General features: G+C 39.4%; 1 protein-coding gene across 1 annotated transcript in view; it reads right to left on the reverse strand.

Moving 5' to 3' along the window:
- FAM155A (family with sequence similarity 155 member A) overlaps positions 1–21,760 on the reverse strand; it is a 400,443-nt gene extending 378,683 nt beyond the window's left edge. Inside the window, exon 1 of the mRNA XM_029074031.2 lies at positions 20,098–21,760. Coding sequence (XP_028929864.1) covers positions 20,098–21,207 — 1,110 coding nt within the window. The 5' untranslated portion in view covers positions 21,208–21,760. The remainder of the gene's footprint in view (positions 1–20,097) is intronic.
- Positions 21,761–21,960: the final 200 nt, after the last annotated feature.

Raw genomic sequence — 21,960 nt, forward strand, 5'->3', positions numbered from 1 at the left:
CCAGAATGTGTGTTTTCATTACATTTTTTAAATCTATGATATTATTAGGGAATTGAGGACATAATCAGCAGCATGGCCTAATGGAAAGAGTGCAGATCTGGGAGTCAGACCATCTAAATCTTAGTGCTGGCTCTGACAATTACTTGCTGTGTGACCTTAGGCAAGTCACTTAACTTCTCTGTGCCCGAGTTTCCTCAACTATAAAACAGGGATTAAAATCCTGTTCCCTCTCCTATTTGGACTGTGAGATCCATGTGGCACAGGGACTATGTCCAACCTGACTTACTTGTATCTAAGTACCCTAGTACTTAGAGTACTGCTTGATGCATAGTAAGAACTTGACAAGTATAATAACAACAATAATAACAATAACAATGATAATGATAATTAATATGATGACATGAGCCTGAAGGCAGAAGGAAAAGAAGAAACAGCCTGGATGAATGTGCATAATATTGAATATAGATCAGGGCAGTTCAGGTTTTAAGAGACAGCAAACCTGACAATTTAGGATAACTGGCTGCATACCACCTTTGTGGTCTAAAATGACCCCATGAAGGTGGGATTCTTACTATGCCTGGAGATTGAGATGAAAAGACTGAAATCTGACTGACAATTCATATTGCTCTTTGTAAGCAAATATAGATGCCCTTGCAATTCATTTTTCTGGCATTTGTTAAGCACTTGCCAGGCCCTGTTTTAAGCACTGGGATAGATGCAAGGTAATCAGGTGGGACACAATTCATGTCCCGCCTGCTGTGCAGTCCAGGTAGGAAGGGGAACAAATATTTAATCCCTATTCTACAGATTAGGTAACCAAGGAATAAAGAAGTTAAGTCACTTGCCCAAGGTCACACAGCATACCTAGAGGTAAGTACTGAGTATTTCTTCTGGTGATTCTGATGGTGATAATGGGATATTCAGCACTTCTGTTCATTTGGGTTTCTCAGTTTGTTCAATGATTGCTCAATGAGCTCAATTCTTCCAGCTGTATAGGTGTACTTGTGTTTCTGAGATACAGAGCAGAGAAGCAGTGTGACAAAGTGAACAGAATTCGTGCCTGGGAGTCAGAAGCTCGTGGGTTCTAATCCTGCCCCCTGCCACATTTCTGCTGTGTGACCTTGGGCAAGACTCTTCACTTCTCTGTGCATCAGTTACCTCATTTATAAAGTGGGGAGTGAGAGTGTGAGTCCCACATGGGATACGGACTGTGTCCAATCTGATTTGCTTGAATCCACCCCAGTGCTTAATACAGTGCTTGGCACACAGTAAATACTTAACAAATACAATACTATTATTATTATTATTAGATGAGTTTCCTAGAGTCTTTCCGGATTCTCTGCTCAAACCAGATTCACTTCCAAAGGAGAAGAGATTCATTTCTTTGTAGTTAGTCACCTCCATTCTTTCCAATATCATAGTTAGTTTATCATTAGGATTTCAAAAATGGCACAATGGAAGAATTCCTTGGTTGCACCTATTATTGGATCTGTCCTTCAGTGAGAATTGTACTTGAACTTGTGCTCAGGGACTGTCATATAATTGTTGTCCTGTGTCTGAGTACATGAAGAGAAACAATCTTCCTCAGGTTTTCAATAACTATATGATTGACTGATTGATTTAGAGCAGCCCTTCTAGTGGGAGAATCATATTTATTATCTATTTATGGTTTCAGAACCAGGGAAACAATCCAAGTTGATAATAGTAGACTATTATTGAGGGATTAATGGCATTTCCTAGTTACTTTTTCTCTATTAAGTACTCAGTACAGTGGTACAGTGCTCTACATACAGCAAGCCCCTAATGCACCACTGATTGATTAATGTTTTAAACCACTTTTTGATATTTGGAATAATCATTTTGCAAATTAAGTCGAGGTAGAGAAAATTTTTCAGATTCTAGTTAGAGTTATACTTAGCTTGTGCATTTGAACTCAACTGAGAATAGGGTTTAGGTGTTTGAAGAAAGCCTATACACAGGGAACCCTACACACAAGGGATTTTCAGTGGCAATGTAAAATTTACTGTTATAAGTGGTTCTACTACCACAACCACATACTATCCAATGGTGTGTGCATAAGCAAAGGCAGACACAGAAACAAGTCAGTGTGACTTTTGGTACACTACCACTGAGTCAGAATTGAAGGTGACCTCAGTGGTACTTTCCCATCATCACTGGAGCAGAGAAGGACTACGCAGTAGAGAAAGCCCTATTCAAGTCTCTCCTATGCCATCATGCCTGAGGATAGAGTGATCGATCTGTAATTTGGTGCTGGAATTCACTTCTCCATTACCGTTGAAAAATTCTTCCAGATCATCCAACTATGAAATTCACCCAAAATATGTGAAACAGTATTCAGGAACTGATTTATGCTGAGCACTCTGCTCTTGTTGCCCATGCACAAAAGAGCTGGCATGACGTTGTGATTACTTGGAAGATGTGCTGAAGCACTAAGCATATAGAATTTATGAGTCTGAAGAAAACTGTACACAGGAATCCCTACACACAACAAAGGAGTTCCAGAGCCCATGAAAAACATAATGTGATAACTGATTTCTATTACCACGGCTGTACACTATCCAGTGGTGCAAGAATAGACAAAGGAGAAAGCAGAATAAAAAAATCCAGTATGACTTTGGGTACACTCTCTCTCCCTCTATCTCTAAATGTGTATTTTTATTCACCTCCCTCAACCCTACACACACACACACACACACACACACACACACACAGAGTTGCTGGCTTGTACTTTCCAAGCACTTAGTATAGTGCTCTGCACACAGTAAGCACTCAGTAAATACAACGAATGAATGGTTTTATATAATTGGGTAAGTATATAAATCCAAACAAAGTGCATATGAAACTTAATATAACTGTGATTGTCCCAGCTAGAAGAAATGAATTTGCGTTAGCATAGGTGAGACCAGTGAAAATTTGGGGGACTTGGAAAACTTCTCGAGGGTTCAGTCTTCAAAGTTGATATCAGCATAACTTTTTAAATAACTTTGTTCCAAGATAAGTTTAAAAATTTATTTTTTAAATAAATTAAATAAAGTAAACATTATTCCTTCTTGGCTTAGACCGTGATATCATGACCTTATTTGTTGAGCACTTACTATGTGCCAGGCACTCTACTAAACCTTGGGGTAGATACAAGCTAATCAGATTGGACACAGTCTATTTCCCACTTTGGGCTGACAGTTTTAATCCCCATTTGATAGATGTGGTAACTGAGACACAGAGGTAACTGAGACACAGAGAAGTTAAGTGACTTGCCCAAGGTCACAGAGCGAACAAGTGGTAGAGCCAGATTACAACTCAGGTCCTCTGATTCCAAGGCCCATGCTGTTTCCACTAGCACTGTGTGCTACTTCCCTGCAGAAGCAGGTGTAATATTGTAAGTGATTCCATTCTGTTTTTTTCTTTTTTGAGGCATTCTGAAATAACCATGTACTTCTGCAAAGAAAATTATGTCCAGTCTATTAAATCATGGCATTGCTAGATATTAGATAATTTTAATCATTAACTGCCCTAATGAACCAGTGTGTTTAGTTACGTATATGAAAAATATGTTCCCCTGAACAACAAACAACAACAACTAACTGTTACATAAATCACCAAACTTAACACTAAGTAAATCAAACAGAATGGCTTTTTACCTGCAATTAAAGGTACAGAACTGTGCTTTATAGTAGATATATATGATTTTAATAGAATGCAATCTTCGTCAAAAAACTCTTATTCTCAACCCTATAGCCAAAGACGTAACAATGGAGAATGGTTTTCTAACCTTTCTATTTCTTAGCATAAAAGCACTCCCATAATACCTTGTGATGAGGCTGTTACAAATTTCATTACCTTCATAAAGTATTTTCTCCAGTTTCACGTCTTCCAAGGTTTTAACATTGTTCTGCATTAAATACTAAAATTCAAACTTGTTAGATGGGTATATGGCCTATAGCACTCCTTGGGGTCCAGAAAGAATTCCTTCTCCTGCCTGACGAATCCTCCCCTTGATTTGATCCAAGCTGAAAGTGTCTTTCATGGATGTTGGCAATAATTCAGAAACAGTAGAAGCAATATCCACCAAGTAATAATTGCTTGCAGAAGAACCAGGAATATCTCTAAATATGACCACTGGCTTTCCACTGAGCTTTTCAGCAAATCATTCTATATCTATAGACACAGATATCTATATATAGATATATGTACATATATGTAATTTATTTATTTATGTTAATGTCTGCCTCCCCACCTAGACTGTGAGCTCATTGTGGGCTGGGAATGTGTCTGATGTTATAACTATATTATATCGTACTCTGTCAAGTGGTTAGTACAGTGTTTTGAACATAGTAAACGCTCAATAAATACAATCATTATTATTAGTAATAATAATAATAATACAAGAGCAGTTGGCCTTGCTCCACTCATTCATAAAGGGGACGAGAATTCTTCCTTCCTTCCTCTGCAAGGAAAGCATCCATTTCAAATTCTCCTGCAATACATGCATGCCTCATGATACGTTGGATCGAATGACAATAAAATACCTTTTTTAATAATAATAATAATAATGTTGGTATTTGTTAAGCGCTTACTATGTGCAGAGCACTGTTCTAAGCGCTGGGGTAGACACAGGGGAATCAGGTTGTCCCACATGGGGCTCACAGTCTTAATCCCCATTTTACAGATGAGGGAACTGAGGCCCAGAGAAGTTAAGTGACTTGCCCACAATCACACAGCTGACAAGTGGCAGAGCTGGGATTCGAACTCATGAGCCTTGACTCCAAAGCCCGTGCTCTTTCCACTGAGCCACGCTGCTTCCCAACAAATGGGTTGAGTGGTTTCATTTGAGATTTTCCATTGTATATGGTCAGGCTTTGCAAATTAAAAATCCAGAACAAACAATCCAAAATTATTAAAATATTCTCTATGCTGCATCCTTTATTTCACCTGAAGCAACATGGTCTAGTTGCTAAAGCATCCTGGGAGTCAGGAGGACCTGGGTTCTAATCCTAGATCTGCCACTTGTCTGCTGTGTGACCTTGGATAAGTCACTTAATTTCTCTGTGCCTCAGTTCCCTCATCTGTAAAATGGGGATTAAGACTGTGAGTCTTGTGTGGGACACGGACTGTATCCAACCTGATGATCTTGTATCTTCCCCAGTGCTTAGAACAATGCCTGGCACACAGTAAGTGCTTAACAAATGCCATTATTATTACTATTATTATTACCTGGGAAGCAATTAGAGTACCCTTTGTAAGTGATACCCATTAGCTGTTTAACTCAGAAAATGCACCCATACCTTGCAAATGCTATTCATTCCTTCAGCCTTGTGATTTTTCCTGTTCAGTCTCAAATGAGCACTGATAATGGAGGAAAATGACCTGTACCGATTATTTGGACGAGGCAGATGCATTCTGTGGAATAGCCCCTTGGGAGTTTTCCTTTGATAGCTGAACAAATGAGGTGAGTCATATTTACTAAAGTATTCCTGAAAAATCAATGAAATAAGAAAATAGGATCAGGACCACACAAAGTAACACTGGATAAAAAGAACATTATTCTGACATCAGTGAATGATTATATCCAGTCAAGGCCAGGAAAATGGACCTTTCAGAATTTGTTTTGTTTTTTCCCTGTTGTATCAAAGGTCAGAGCACCATTTCAGCCACTTCCATTTGTTCCGTGTATTTTAACTATTAGAGCAATAATGCAGTTAAGTGAAAATAAAATGATTTTTCATGTCTGTCATGAGTGAAACTTGCTGATATGAATCTACTCCAACCTAACCATGGAAATGAAATTAGACTGCTGAGTTCTGAATAGCTACATTTGCAATATTGATTTAATATTGTTAATGTAATCAATCTGTAAAATAAATGCAAATTTATAGGGTTCTACTCTAACATTTTTCAGTTTTAAGTGGAGACAGTGAGCAAATGTAACATCTTTCTAACCAAATTGCAACCCGAAAGAACTGCGCATCATTTCCTGAACTGAAATAATATGTTCAATCATGTTCACTAAGTGCAGCTTACTATAACGAAGGCCACTGTCCAAGCAGATATTTAAAACCAGCAGAATATTTGAGTTCACTATTAAAGGTTGTGTGGTGGGGGGACGTGGGTGGAGGGGTGAAGATATAGTTTCTTGTACCTAAACATTATTAAAATGAGGTCATGGAAACCAAACAAAAACAGCATGTAAAGATGTTTCATTCTGTGAGGAAATACTAAGCCCATTTATTTGGGTGGAAAGGGTTATTAAACTCAGAGGAAAACCAGAGCAGATGTACCTATAGATTTATGAATAGCCAAGATTCATGAATAGGCCACATAAGCCGAGGATTGCAACAGCTGTGCATCCTCCATTCCCATCTGCATCCTCCATTCCCATCCTCCAACTGTAGCACTGATAGGAGACCTCATCTCCCCACTGTTTGGATTGCTTCTGTCCATCAGTTAATTCCATTACTCTTCAAACTGTGTATCTCTCCCACCATTTCCCATTCCCACAGCTTCCATGCTGGGGCAGCCAATAGCATATTTTTAGTGAGTTGCTTAACTAAGAAAATACACCCCACAACTCAGTAATTGATAGTCATTATTCCAGCCTTGTGAGTTTACTTAGTCATTCTCAAATGAGCACTTAAAATGAAGCAAATGACCTCTACTGATTATTTGAAGGAGGCAGGTGAGTTCTACTGAATAGTCTTTGGGGAGTTTTTCCTTGATAAATGACAAACCAAGTGAGTCATCTTTACTAGGGTATGCTTTCTTTCAGCTTCCAAGTACTTCTCCGGGCCAAGGGCAGTAAATTCAGAATTCTACCTATTGGTAGACAGAACTGCCACTTTGGCTCCCTGAAAAAGGGGTTTGCCTCAAATGATGCAACGTAACTCACTTCAAGATTGTTCTCACACTCCAATACCAGGCCGAGGTGAGGAATAAAGAAGGCTGCTTCATCTCTCCCTGCTTTATGAGAGCAGCGGCCCAATTCATTAAGTGAAATGAAGATTCGACATTGACATCTCAGCTTAAGGCCAGTTCTCATGGCATGTCTCTACAGGGAGTCCTCATTTCTTCAGCCACCCTCCCTTCTGCAATGTCTATGCACCTGACTCTGTATTTCTCTTCTCGTCTTAAGCCGTCAAGTCATCTTCAACCCATAGTGATGTGATCCCAGAGCGCCCGACCTCCATCTGCAATCGCTCTCGTATTTTATCTATAGAGTTTTCTTGGTACAAATACAGAAGTGGCTTACCATTGCCTACTTCCATGCAGTAAATTTGAGTCTTCGCCCTTGATCCTCTCCCATGCCGCTGCTGCCAGTACAGGTGATTTTTGACTTGTAGCAGATTGTCTTCCACTTGCTAGCCACTGCCAAAGCTAGGAATGGAATGGATATGCCTCTGCCTGACTCTCCCTCCTGTAGTCGAGCTTGATAGAGTACTGGGAACTCTCAGGGTGTGACCCTGAAAGGGGCTGTACTCCTTAAGCATTTTGATATCCCAGGCTCAGAGCACTTTAGTACATTTCCTTATAGTATACTATTTCCCCTATCTGTAATTCATTTTCATGTCTGTCTGCCCCTTTTCTATGTTATTTGTTAAGCGCTTATTTTGTGCCAAAAGGGGTTAAGGAAGACATGATAATATCTCCCCTATTCTGTAAAAATCTTCCCTGACCCCACTGCTCCCTCAAGATATGGCCCTATCTCCCTCCTGCCTTTTCTCTCCAACCTCCTTCAAAAAGTTGTCTACTCTTGCTGTCTCAAGATCCTTTCCTCCAATTCTCTTCTTGAGCCCCTCCAATCTGGATTCTGTCCCCTTCACTCCACAGAAACTGCCCTCTCAAAAGTCACAAATGATTTTCTTCTTACCAAATCCAATAGCCTCTACTCCATACTAATCCTCCTCGACTTCTCAGCTGTTTCTGAAACTGTCAACTACCCACTTCTCCTGGAAACATTATCCAACCTTGACACTATCACTGACACTGTCCTCTCCTGGTTCTCTTCTTATCTCTCTGATTGCTCATTTTCAGACTCTTTTGCAGGCTCCTCCTCTGCCTCTCCCTGCTCCAATTGTGGTGTTCCTCAGAGTTCAGTTGTGTGTCCCCTCTATTCTCCATCTACGCCCACTCCGTTGGACAACTAATTCACTTCCGTGGCTTCAATTACTACCTACTCTGAGTATGATTTCCAAATCTACATCTCCAGCCCTCTCCCTCTCTGCAGCCTCACATTTCCTCCTGCCTTCAAGACATTTCTACTTGGCTGTCTTGCCGTCACCTCAAACTTAACATGTCTGAAACAGAACTCCTTATCTACCCATCCATATCCTGTCCTTCCCCTGACTTTCCCATTACTGTAGATAGACAGCACCACCATCCTTCCTGTCTTCTTGTTATCCTCGGCTCATCTCCCTCACTCAACCCACATATTCAATCTGTCACTAAATCCTGTTGGTTCATCCTTACCAACATTGCTAGAAGCAGCATGGTGTAGTGGATAGAACACAGGCCTGGGATCAGAAGGCCTAGTGGAAAGTATATTAGTCTAGGAAACAGGATACCTGGGCTCTAATCCTGCCTCTGTCACTTCCCTGTTGTGTGATTTTTACTTTTCTGTGCCTCAACTTCCTCATCTACAAAATGGAGATTAAATATCTTTCTCCCTCCTTTTTATACGATGAGTCTCATGTGGCACAGGGACTGTGTTTGATCTGATTGTGATGTATCTACCACAGCACATGGAAAATAGTAACCACCTAAGAAATATCACTGTTATCATTATTACTTTTTCTGGGAAAAGGTATCCTGAAAACAAGACCACAAAAGATGGTGCGGAAGTTTTGCTTATTTGTTCTTTAATTCAATAGTTCACTTACGTTCTTGTCCCTCAGTATTAAATATATTGGGTACTAAAAAATAAAAGGATGGAAAGAAAACTGCGTACAAGATTTAAAAATTTGCTTAGATGATCAATTTAGCTTTTTTTAATGGCATTTGTTAAGCACTTAATATGTGCCAGGCACTGTGCTTACACTGTGGTAAATACAGCACATTAGGTTGAGCACATACCATGTCTCATGTGGGGCTCACAATCTTAATCCCCAATTCACATATGAGGCAGTTGAGGTACAGAGAAGGTAAGTGACTTGCCCAAGGTCACACAGCAGAGAAGTGGTGGAGCCAGGATTAGAATCTAGGTATTCTGACTCACACATAGCTATTGTATGGGAATTTTTAAAAATGTTTTAAAATTACAAACTTTATATTTCATTTTACCTTACAGGCTGCATTTATTTCCACCGATCTAGCACACTAGCATAATGCTGAATCTGACTGAGCCCAGGGAGAAGACCAGGGTAGGGAGAAGTTGAACAAATCCAGCCTTGGTAAATTATTTTCTCCACAGGACAGAGGTGTAGTGGCAGAGAGGAGAGTGGAAAGTGCATGAATTCCCTTCTTTTTTAAGATGAGCTATCTTTCTTCCTCTACCTAAGAGCTGGGTTAGCCTTATGCATACAGATTGCAGGAATACTCTGCACATAGTAAGTGGTCAATAAATACCATTGATTGATTGATTAACCACTGCCCAGCTGAAAGAGAAAACAAAGTTGTTAGAGAAACATTTTCCATTTTCCCTCAGGGGGAATGCAGCATGGGAACAAAATGGGCCCTCTTCTCTCTCTTCCCAGACACTCCCTCTGCTTCCTGTGACCGTGTTTCACCATGCAGAGAATAAAGGTCATTAGTCTTAAGTGAGCTAGAAGTGTCTGACTACAAAGTACTGTTAATGCATGTGTAAATACAGGGTTCTACCTATTCAACATAGCCAAGTCTGCCTATAAGCCAATGTTGAATATATATTATTTATCCTAAAATGTTGAACCTTGAAGAGGAATTTCCATTCCCTCAAAATGTATTATCAACAGCTCACCTGGGAGTGCTATTGACATAAGGATATATGGAGTGAACAAAAGTTGAAGGCAATTCTTATTAAAAGTTATTTACATATTCAGGGTCTTGGCAGCTTTTTCTGCAGTTTTCAGGTTTGAAGAAAAGACTGGGAAAAACTGGCCCCAATTCATTTATCTGTTTGTTGGAATATGTCAATATATCCTAGTAAACTTCCTCTCTAATGAAGATAATTTGTAATAACTAACACATTATTAATCTTGGATATTAATGATCATATATTGAGAACCCAATTATTGGTTCATATTGATCCTCTAGATATCATAATTACCTCTTCTTTATATTTTAGCACATTTGAGGTAGGAAATTCTTATTCAATGAAAATCTTTATATTTTTCCACTATGTGAAGAAAAATTAGGTAAAATGTCTTGTGATTTTAAGATAGCAAGTGTCTTAATAAATTGAATTCTTCATAAATGAAAAGAAACAAAACTGAAGTACAAATTGCACAAGTAATTAATAATAATAATAATAATAATGTTGGTATTTGCTAAGCGCTTACTATGTGCCGAGCACTGTTCTAAGCGCTGGGGTAGACATAGGGGAATCAGGTTGTCCCACGTGGGGCTCACAGTCTTAATCCCCATTTTACAGATGAGGGAACTGAGGCACAGAGAAGTTAAGTGACTTGCCCACAGTCACACAGCCGACAAGTGGCAGATCTGGGATTCGAACTCATGAGCCCTGACTCCAAAGCCCATGCTCTTTCCACTGAGCCACGCTGCTTCTCTGAAGTCCAGAATACATAATTTCAATATATGCTTACTACCTTATCACATAATCCCCTGCCTAGCTTCCATTTATATGTCTCTTTAATGTGACATATCCTTCATGAAAGCTATGATTGACTAATTGGATGACAATATTCTGAAATCTTCAAGTCTAGTAACAGCTGTCCCCAAAATTCAATACTTGTTCCAGAACTTGAACAAGATGCTTTAGCAAGAGATCCAAATCCATATATTAACCCAGACAGAAGATTTTCCATGACAGCTTCAAAACTAATAACTTTTCAAATTGTGGAAAAGTCAAACAAATGTGAGCCAGTGGCTTGGAAGAAAAAGGTGTGTCAATATAAAACTGTTAATAATGATATTATTGGTATTTGTTAAGCGCTTACTATGTGCCAAGCACTGTTCTAAGCACTGGGATAGATACAAGGTAATCAGGTTGTCCCACTTAGGGTTAACAGTCTTCATCCCCATTCTATAGATGAGGTAACTGAGAAAAAGAAGTTAAGAAATTAACTTCTTAGTTAACTTCTAAGAGAAGTTAAGTGGCTTGCCCAAGGGTCACACAGCTGACAAGCGGCAGAGCCGGAATTAGAACCCATGACCTCTGACTCCCAAGCCCATCCTCTTGCCCCTAAGCCACGCCATTGTATGCTGTGCAAATTTGAGATGAATGTAAGAATTACTATTTTAAAGAGGCTTCCCAGCTGTAGATAATTCAAATATGATTCTTAATAAGTAACATTTCTTTCAAAATGGTAATTTTCCCTGGAGTCAGTCAGTCCATCATATTTATTGAGCACTTATTGCATGCAGAGCACTAAGTTCTTGAGAGAGTACCATTCAGCAATATAACAGACACAGTCCCTCCCCACAACAGGTTTTGCTGCTTGGGAATGTTTTATGTACTATAGCCACTGAACAATATGGATGAAAAGTTAACTGAAACAGTTCAAGTCACAACTAAGACACTCACCAAAAATATAAAGGGCATAAAGTATGAGTGTGCATGTGATTATGTGATTGTAAATGTACATTGGACTAGCCTAATAATCCCCTCTGAGGGCTGGCTACACACAGGTTCTTCTATTGGGACCCTACCCTCCCCCTCCTCAACCCTCCCCCACACCACACACACACACACACACACACACACACATACACACACACACACATACACACAGGCATTGTACCCTCAAGGAATATAAACTCTTGCTGCACCAGCTGATCCCGGTGGTACTTCATTTAATGACTATGTGTTGAATGCTGCTAGCTATTGTTAAGGATAATGCATCAGGCAAATAGGATGAATATCATGTCATCCCACTATGTATTGATTGTAACTAAGGGAGCTGAATAGCACTCCATCATCAGTGAAAACAGGAATGTGGCCACAAAAAATTAAAAAGAAAAAAATGAAGTATATTTTACCTTAATCTGTGAAAAACTTGAACCACAAATAAAGCTGGATTTCATTTCATTTAAGATGCCTTCTTGTCTCAGGTGGGTAAGACTAGGCTTGGAAATTAAGGCTCTCCAGGCATCATAAAAGACTAGATTTAGGTGATAGGATATATAATGAGAGCAGAAACAACTAGTCTTAGGAACACTATAGTAACTGAAATTTAGTTTTAGGTGGTAGAAATCACAAAATTGAAATAAGAAAAGAATCTTTGTCCTGGAAAGGAAATGCTCCCTTCTTCAAATGTCCCAATATCATGATGCCAAATCAGGGGATTCAGGAAAGTTTATAGGGAAGCATCATGGCCTAATGGAAAGAGCACAGGCCTGGGAGTCATAAATCCTGGGTTCTAATTCTGACTCCATCATGTACCTAATGTGTGATTTTGGACAAGTCACTTAGCTTCTGTTAGCACCTCGTTTCCTTCCTCCACAGAATGGTGATTCAATACCTGTTCTTCCCCAATACTTAAGACTGTGAGCCCATGTGGGATCTATTTTAACTTGTATCTACCCCAGTGCTCAATACACTAGTCGATACGTAGTAAGCACTTAATGAGGTGATTATTATTATTATTGAGATTATTATTACATTCTGAAATAATCTTGGGGAAATGAGTATGCTTTAACAATTTAAAAGTAGGGAACTACATATTCCAGAAACACTACCATGGTGAGAAACTCGAAACATTTAGAAAAATGCAGACTGGTGGCAGAAAGTCTGTTTTTGGGTTGGTGAACACATTGATCAGTAGTGTTTTTCAACCATCATAAATAAATTTTAAGCTATAATCACCTCAATTTATGATTGTCACAATTTCACATGTGATTGAATATGTGATTTCAAATGCCTACAATTCATGTCCAGTAGTCAAGACTATGTATGAGCTCTCTACCTCTGTTTATAGTATATATTAGTAATTTTTCTATAATTAAAATACTTCAAAAATAAAGAAGAGTAAAATAATAATAATAATGATGGTGTTTGTTAAGTGAATGCTATGTGCCAAGCGCTGGCAAAGAGCTTGATGTCATCTTTTCATGTTAATCTCAAGAGAAATCTCCTGAGAATCCTTATGTTGCTTTTTAAAAAATTGGGTGGTTTTGATTAAAAAAACTGAAGCAAAAATGTCTTTTTCACCCTTTGAAATCTAATATAGATTCTATTAATGCTGAAAAGGCAGGGAAGGAAAATTAATATTACATTATTATCATTAATACATGCATATTAACATTCATAACAGTGGATATTTTATCAGTAATATATTGAGGAATAATGATTCCAAAACACTTTCCCAAATTAAATGTCCAACTCTAGTCTTCATAGTAATCCCTCCTTTTTCAGACTTCGGTTAATACACAGTACTTTTCCGATTGCCCCAGCTTTGCTTGAAAACCAACTATCTTTGATGGACTTTCTATAGACTGCTACCAATCCCCTCTCATCCATGTCCCAATACACTTACCATAATCCCGAAAGCATATTCAAATACTGTAATGGAATACTATGACTCCAGGCACATTCATACCCTAAGGGTTTCAGCTTGCTTATTCAGCCACTATATTATGCTAAATTCCTCTTTATTTTAGAGCAATGTGTCATGATTTGTACTAATTCAATCTGTTTGCTATTGACTCCTGTGATCTTAGTATATGTTACCATTGGTATGTTACATTTGAAGATACATTACATCTAGAGCATATGACAACATTGTCAGATTTAGTAGTATTGCCAGTGAAATTGTTTCCACATCCTAGCGATTACAAGACATTTCGGCATTAACCTCTCAACTAAGTAATGTGATTTTCATGGACAAATATGATATTGTCTTACGGACCCAGTAAGACACCCTGAATTAACATTATTAGGCAGAACCCAAAGGTCTATAGGGAAGATATCTTGTGGCTATTTATTATTAGGAGTCATTTCATACTCCTTGCATGGCTCTGTTCAAATTAAAAATGGTTAAAACTAGAGCAGCTGAAGAAAGTAGAACGGGAAAAAAAAAGCAGAGAGTGCAGTGCCATATATGAAAAAGCATAGAACTCACTGTAACTGACAAGCCGGTCCTTAGCTTTTCTAGTCCGAAGACGTGATCTGTGACTTCTGTCTTAGTTTCTCAACCAAAAATATACATATCATTTAATTTTTCAGAATATTAATACAAGTAACAAATCATATCAAATCACTGTCTTTTAGTAAAGAAGATTTAATGTGGTGGATTCATTTAATGCATCATGATTTATTTACTTATTTCTCTAGCAAATAAGTACAAAAAATATATTCAGTCTTAGTAATTTTTCACCAACTCCTCCTGTTCTCACTGGGGCACAGAGAATCAAATGAATGCAATAATCCTTGCAGATTTTTTTTTCTTGATTTTCATATATTATTTGGCCTGAGTAAGTGGGAAAGCATCTCCTGACAGAGCTAATTTGCACGATGATAAAATATATTTGTGTTCAACATAACTCTAAGTTGAAGTAAGACAGGTATAAAAATAATCAATTCTGTAAAGCTTTGCAGAGTTTCTGTTAATATTGAGCAATACTATTTATTTTTCTAAGTTAACTGCTGGAGGAAGAGCACTTTCAGAAGTTGTGCTGTTTTTTGGTCATTAAGGTACTAAGTATTAAATAGTAATCTGAAAGATCTTTAGATGCTAGAAAACATGAATCACCAAGTCCATTTTCAACCTTTATGCTGTTCATTTATATTTAAAAGTTTCCATCATTAGGAAACCATAAAGTGTTTTCTCTTCAGTGTTACTTCTAATTACTTTTGAAATAGGAAGCAATAACTCTTTTGATCTTGAAATGGGTGATTATATTATTTTAAATATTAATCTGGTCCTATGCCTATGAAAAAGGAAACCAAAGGTGCTAAAACTAGGATCCATAATTTCATGATTGGAATGGTAAAATCTGGACATTTTAGGTTTCCTTAGGGTTAATGCCTATGAACAACAGCAAAAATGCTAGAAACTCATCACCGCAATCAATAAATAAAATTCAGAGTAGTGCCTGAATTTATGGATTTGGGATTGTGAAAGTGTAGGACAGGAGTCCTTTTGAAGAACCATAGAACTAAAAAAAAAATTCCAAGCCATAACATTTGGCATGATATAAATTCCAGTACCTTCTGGATTTCCCAATCCTTCCATCACTGTAGAAACAAATTGAAGCCAAACACATTTCATAATCACCAGCTACTGATTCCCCACGGAGCAATGATCCTTAATTCACACTTTAAAAATAAATAACAATAATTTACTTTCCAGACTTGATGCAACCATCACTTCAATATGATTAGAATTAATATTCAATAGTTAGGAATATATACTATGACCCTTCTATATTTCTAGTGTGAGTGGATAACTATATATAACTAAAAATACTTCAAAGATCATTAAGAGAGAAAGTGATTGCTATCATCATTTTACATTAATACCAAATTTAATCTCCTTAAACTATCTGAAATACTTTTCAAAGAAATGTGTGTTTCTAATAGTAGTAATTGTGGTATTTGTCAAGCACTGTACTAGGTTCTGGGATGGATATGAAAAAACTCACATCAGACATAGTCCTTAATCCTAGCTCCACCACTGTCTTCTGTGTGACTTGGGGTAAATTACTTAATTTATCTCAGTTCCATCATCTGTAAAATGGGGATTAAGACTGTGAGCCCTCTGTGGGACAGGGACCATGTCCAACTTGATTATCTTGTACCCCAGGGCTTAAAACAGAGCCCAGGGCACATAGCACTTTAGAAATATGACAATTATCATTATTATCATTATTGTTCCACTGTCTGAATAGGGACTCACAGTCTGAATTAAGTACCCATTTTTACAGATGAGGAAACTGAAACCTAGAAAAGTTAAGTGATTTTCTCTAAGGTCATGCAGTAAGCAAGCAACTGTCCAAGCATATATGTGGAAAAGGGAATGAGAGGGAGAGTGTTTCGTGGTGAAGAACAGAGATAATTAGTCTCTCCACTAGACCACGCTGTTTGATTTTAACAACTGAAGACAAGGACATCTCCTTTCACCATTTTAATTACAATATTAAAAGTGGTCATGAAAATAATGTATAAACATAGATGAAAGGTACATTAATACTACACATTTACATATTGTAGGTAGATACAGATTTTTAAATGGGGAGTTCTTCACTTATTTCAAACACTCTCTTGAACAGTTCTTGCTCTTCAAAATGCAAGCCATAATGAAGATTATCTTACTGATTGAAGTCTCCATAATGGAACCTTTTAAAGAGTTACATTTCTGAAATCAACCATTTTTATGTCCTAAATAGATAGTGATTTGACCCAGTTCCAGGTATGAGGCAGACTTTTTTTCATCATTCCAAAACATGTGATTTCAGACTTAAAAACAAAAGCCTTGATTTCTCCATTTAGAAAGGTCCCACTACCTGTCCAACTAAAATTTCAACCCCATGAGATCCATTTTTGACTATGACTGCGTATTTTCATTTTTTAAAATAAGCCCAAAATTTCAATGCTTGGATCTGCACTTCTACAAAAATATTATAGGTGCCTGAAATGTGTGAAAGCATTTCTAAATAAGCCATTTTTTTCAAATGCCACATTTGCCTCGCAGGCAGGGTCATTAGAACAAGAACAGCTAATGACCCTGAAACCTGGATGACAATGCCAACTGACATGATATGCATATATGATTCTTATGCAGTAACTCTGGAATCTCTAAGAATGGGTGTTCCCTGAGAAATCTAAAAGACAAAGAAATAGTCCAAAATTTTCAATTCAAAAGAAAATTGGCAAAAATCTAAACAAGGTTTGACAACCGAGGTAAGAATTATGAAAGAACTAAGAAATTTCATATAAAATGACCATCACTTGGAAATCTCCTAACCAATTGTACCTTTGTGTAGAAATATAAAGTGAGAATGCCAGCATGAATAGTTCAACCATTTTTATTTATCCCGAGTCGATTTATATATTGCTCACTTGATTAAATATGATATACTCTAAAAATAAGGGCAGCTAATATTTAGTGGATTTTTCACGTAAATATCCTCAAATACTGGAATAAAATTTTTATGGCACCTGATATGTTGATCACCGTATTGACCAAACACATTTTATCTTCTTTTCCGTGATTTTTATAATTCTTCTTATGGCTGTTTTATATATATGTATATATATACATTCCTCCTGACATCAAAGAAATATTTAAATGGGAATTATTTCTATCTGGTGTTATCTAGGCCGGGTTAATTTACCTAAAAATAAAAGTTATGGGCATCTGCATTCTAAGTATACTTTGTGTACATTTAACCTAATAAAGATGTCGTATTTCTCGGGAATCCTGTAAAAGGTTTATATGAATAAATAAAAACGTTTGTAAAGAAGTACTATTAAGGATTCTGAAACAGACAACCAGTCCCAGGGCAAAATACTGGGTTCCGTGGTGATTTCAATCCAGAAGACAATGGGTGGACATTTCAGGACCTGGGAGAGCGATCGTCAAGGAATTCATAGGAAGTGATGATAGCCGTACTGCATATCAAGCAGTAATTTTTGTGTTAGCTAAATCTTAAAGATGAATAATTGAGTTATTTATGGAGACATTTTAGAAATGAGAATTTCACCTCATATTCACAATTATCCTTTTCCCCTCCATACATATTCTTCTTCTAAAGCTTGACTTCAGATTTTCAAATATTGCTGAGCTGACTGGAATCAACACAAACTCACGCAGTCAGTCATCATCTTCAAATATACTGCTTAGATTTGATATATAGCTGGGGGACATTCAATGTTCTCTTTGAAATAATTTCATGGAAAGTAAAGTTTCTGGTTGATTCTCACGTTATCGTACTTTGCATCAAGGTTACAGTCTTGGGCTTCTTTTTGTCTCTAGACAGTAAGCTCATTATGGGCAGGGAATGTTTCTGCTAATTCTGTTGCATTGTACTCCCCCAAGCACTTCATACAGTGCTCTGCAAATAGTAAGTGCTCGGTAAATGCCATTGATTGATTGTATGAGAAGATGATATTCTTCAAATCTACTCCAGAATTATCCCCGATCAAAGTTATTTTAAAGTGAATTGCCTTTGAGGAGGAATGCTAATCCACAGTTATTCCCACTCATTGGGAAAGCGCTAATCATTTAAGAGAATAAAAAAGCACCATCTGATCAAATCTAGACTCTAAAGACTTTATGGATTTCAGTTAAAAGAATCTGAAATTTATGGCAGTACTTCAGAAAAAAAACCCTATAGCTACTCATTTCTAAATTGCTCAGCAGTTAATAAATACTGATCATTTTTAAGGGTCAACCCTTCAGAGTTCCTTTTTTCCCTTACAGTCTCATCTCTTCTGGAATACTTTTGCAGAGGATATGACTGATCCAAGTCAGAATATTCAACGGTTATTTTTTGTGAATACCTAATTTGATATTTGTCTTTTTTTTTCTTCTTTCCTTTTTAGAGCAATGGGATTGTCTTATAAGGGAAAGAGAGGTGCTGCCCAACTGAAATTAAAATGTATTTTCCCAGTGAACTAGCATTTACTATGTCCTTGGCAGGCCATCTGTTTGAAAAAAGGTGTCTGTTTTCTGCTGCTAAACAGTGTTACACAGGCAAAGTTTATTTAGGGTTGACTTTGTTACCAAGGCGATGAATACAGAGTTCAAGGAAACAGGGTCCTTCCATCTTGACTGCCCAAAGCAAGAGCAATTTATCAAAACACACCTAAAATCAGTGATAGATACAGCCTCTGGCTATGCTTTCCTACATAATAATCTGGGTCCATAGGCAACATGGAGAGAAAGTGGCACGTCCTCAAAAGTGAATCTAGTGTGTTATTTACTTGAAAAAAAAATCTTTCTCTATCACAGAGAGTGTTAAGCGTGAAACCATGGGTCATTGCAACGTCCATTAACAACCCCTGTAGTCTCTGACTGTCTCACTTTTAGATCTTTGAACAGTAAAGCCCAGTCTTTAAAGGTTCCTCTGCGGGGAATTATCCTCTTTCTTTAATGCACATTCATCTAGGTTTGTTATCTGCAAATTTGCCATATGCTCCCCAACCGATACTTCTTTCTGACTCTCCACTTTCACAAGCAGCTCATATCATGAAAGGCTCAGCAAATCTGCATGAAGCTTTTCCAGGGCAAGATTGCATTTGTTCTCAAAGATTCCAGCAAACGTTCTGGTCCCGATAAAGCATCTAGCAAGCTAACTGACACTGTCTATTAGCAATCCCTTCTTCAGTGACTACAACTTCTTCCTTCCATTCAAAGTCAGAGTAGAGAACTCTGACAAGCAGGAATGCTCCTGGAAAGTTTTAGCTCACGTACACTATAAAAGAGCAGTTAAACTGTTGTTTTTTTTCCACCCCCTCAGACCTGGAGGACTTACAGCCACTCTTCCTGACCCCAAATTCTAAGAGAGAACATATCTGTGGAAAATACACACACATACACACACACACTCTTCACCCCCACTCCCATATGTATATATATATATATATATATTTGTCTCTTCATACTCCCTCACTTATATATGTATGTATGTATAGATATGTATATATGACTCCGGTTCTCCATTGCTTCTCATCGACATGCTGCCCTCTACCACTGCCTTCCGTCAATCTACACTCCAACCGGGGCCAAGAAGGCAGAGGGGTTCAAGTGCAGTTTTAGTATCCAGATACAGCAGGACTGCTCCTGTTCTTCAAAGGAGGGAACTAGAGAGAACTGTCCGATTCCCGACTTTTCTCAAAACATCACAGTTTCGGATGATAAATCCGAAAGAGCGTCACAGGCCCCACAAGTGTAGTAATAAACAGTAAAGGCGGTTGGGGGACAGCCACCCGGGAGAACCAATTCCACATAGGAGAGTGAGGGGAGAAAAGGGTGTCGGTGGTCCTACCTTACAGTCCTCGGGACACGACTTTACCGAATACTCATCCGATTGCAAATATTTCTGGAGCATCATCTCAAACTCTTCGTATTTCTCCTGAGCGTGGTGGTCGTAGCACTGATAGGCCTGGACGCACTGTTTGCATCTCCCTTTCCCCCCTCCCTCTTCCAGCACGACATCCAGACTGCAGTTCAAAGTGCCCAGATCGGGCAAGCCGGTGAACAACTCCCAGAGTGTATAGGAATTACAAAAGGAAAGGTAAAAATCCGACAGGTTCCAGCGAGGAGACGTGGGGCTCCCCGTCGCTCGCTGCTGCGGTGGAGGCTGCTGCATCTGCTGCCTCGGCTGCATCTGCTGCAGCAGCGGCTGCTCCTCGGCCCTCCGACTCCAGATCCTCTCGCACACGGAGTCCGCATCGTCCACGCTGAAACATTGGCCGGACGAGGAGTTCTGAGCGTGGCACGTCGCCAGGCGCCACAGAGGTTTGGTAGAGTTTCCTAGAAAAATAGCCTTGTTATTATTATAATATCTGCCTCTGCTGCTGCTGCTGCTGCTGCTGCTGCTTCTGCTGCTGGGGGAGGGAGGGAGAGTAGGAGGGGAGGAGGACGAGGACGAGGACGAGGACGAGGAGGAGGGGGAGGAAGAAGAAGAGGAGGAGGAGGAGGAGGAGGAGAGGAGTCTGTGTGCCTGTGCGGCAGAAGAGGACTCCCCCATGCTAGTGAGTAGCGATGTCCAAGAGGGATTCTGCTGCTGTGATTGCCGCTGCTGCTGCTGCCGCTGCTGCTGCTGCTGCTGCTGCTGCTGGTGCTGCCGCTGCTGCTGCTGCTGCTGCCGCTGCTGCTGTTGCTGCTGCTGCTGCTGCTGCTGCTGCCGCTGCTGCTGCTGCTGCTGCTGCTGCTGATGGTGCTCCTTGTCTCGGGTCCTGGTCAGTTTGGCCTCGGCGCAGAACCACAAGTGATCAGAGAGCAGGACTGTGAAAAACAACAGAGATGCCAGAGACAGTCGCCATTTCTGAGCCCTCTCCGAATCGGTGAAAGGTTTCTCGTTCTCCCGGGCTGCTGCAAACCAGATTTTTAAGCCGTCGTCATATTGTCGACACATCCAAGCACCCCTGGTCATATTTTGGGAACGCACAGCCCTGGCCGACTCCACCGTGAGGGCTTCTGTGCTAGTGACACCACAATATGCATTGACTTAAAGAGCTTAATTTTCTTATCCCCTCCTCCCGGCTCTCTCTCTCCCTCTCGCTCGCTCCCTCTCTCTCTCTCGCTCCCTCTTCTTTCCTCCTCTTCTCCCTATTGAAATGTTGTCAGCTTTGGTAGGTGGATCTGACTTGCCTCCGTGCTAATCATCAGCCAGACCCCTTCCACTGTAGAGTAGGAAACAATGAGAGAGAGAGAGAGAGAGAGAGAGGGAGAGAGGGGGAGAGAGAGAGACAGAGAGAGAAGAGAGAGAGGAAGAAAGAGGGAGCGTTAAAGGGGGAGGGAGAGAGAGTGGTGGAAGTGCAGCGGATTTTGGCTCGTTTCTCCTCTCACCCAGGCATTGTCAGACCGCGGTTCCCCATCACTCTCCTCAGCCCGCTGCCCTCTGACAGCTGCATGCTGCTACTCTGTGGCTGATTAGCGGCGACCAGAGCTTCCCTCCTCCTCCTCTTCCTTCTCCTCTTCCTTTCCCCCTCCTCCTCCTGCTGCTTTTCTCCCCTTCCTCCTCCTCTTCTCCCCTTCTTTTTCCTCCCCTTCCTCCTCCTCCTCCTCCTCTTCCTTTCTCCCTCCTCCTCTTCTCCCCTTCTTTTTCCTCCCCTTCCTTCTCCCCTTCCTTCCTCCTTCTCCTCCCCCACTTTCTTCTCCTCCTGTTTTTTTTTTTTGGTTTGGT

Source organism: Ornithorhynchus anatinus, chromosome 10, assembly GCF_004115215.2.
Source record: "Ornithorhynchus anatinus isolate Pmale09 chromosome 10, mOrnAna1.pri.v4, whole genome shotgun sequence".
NCBI classification, from domain to species: domain Eukaryota; kingdom Metazoa; phylum Chordata; class Mammalia; order Monotremata; family Ornithorhynchidae; genus Ornithorhynchus; species Ornithorhynchus anatinus.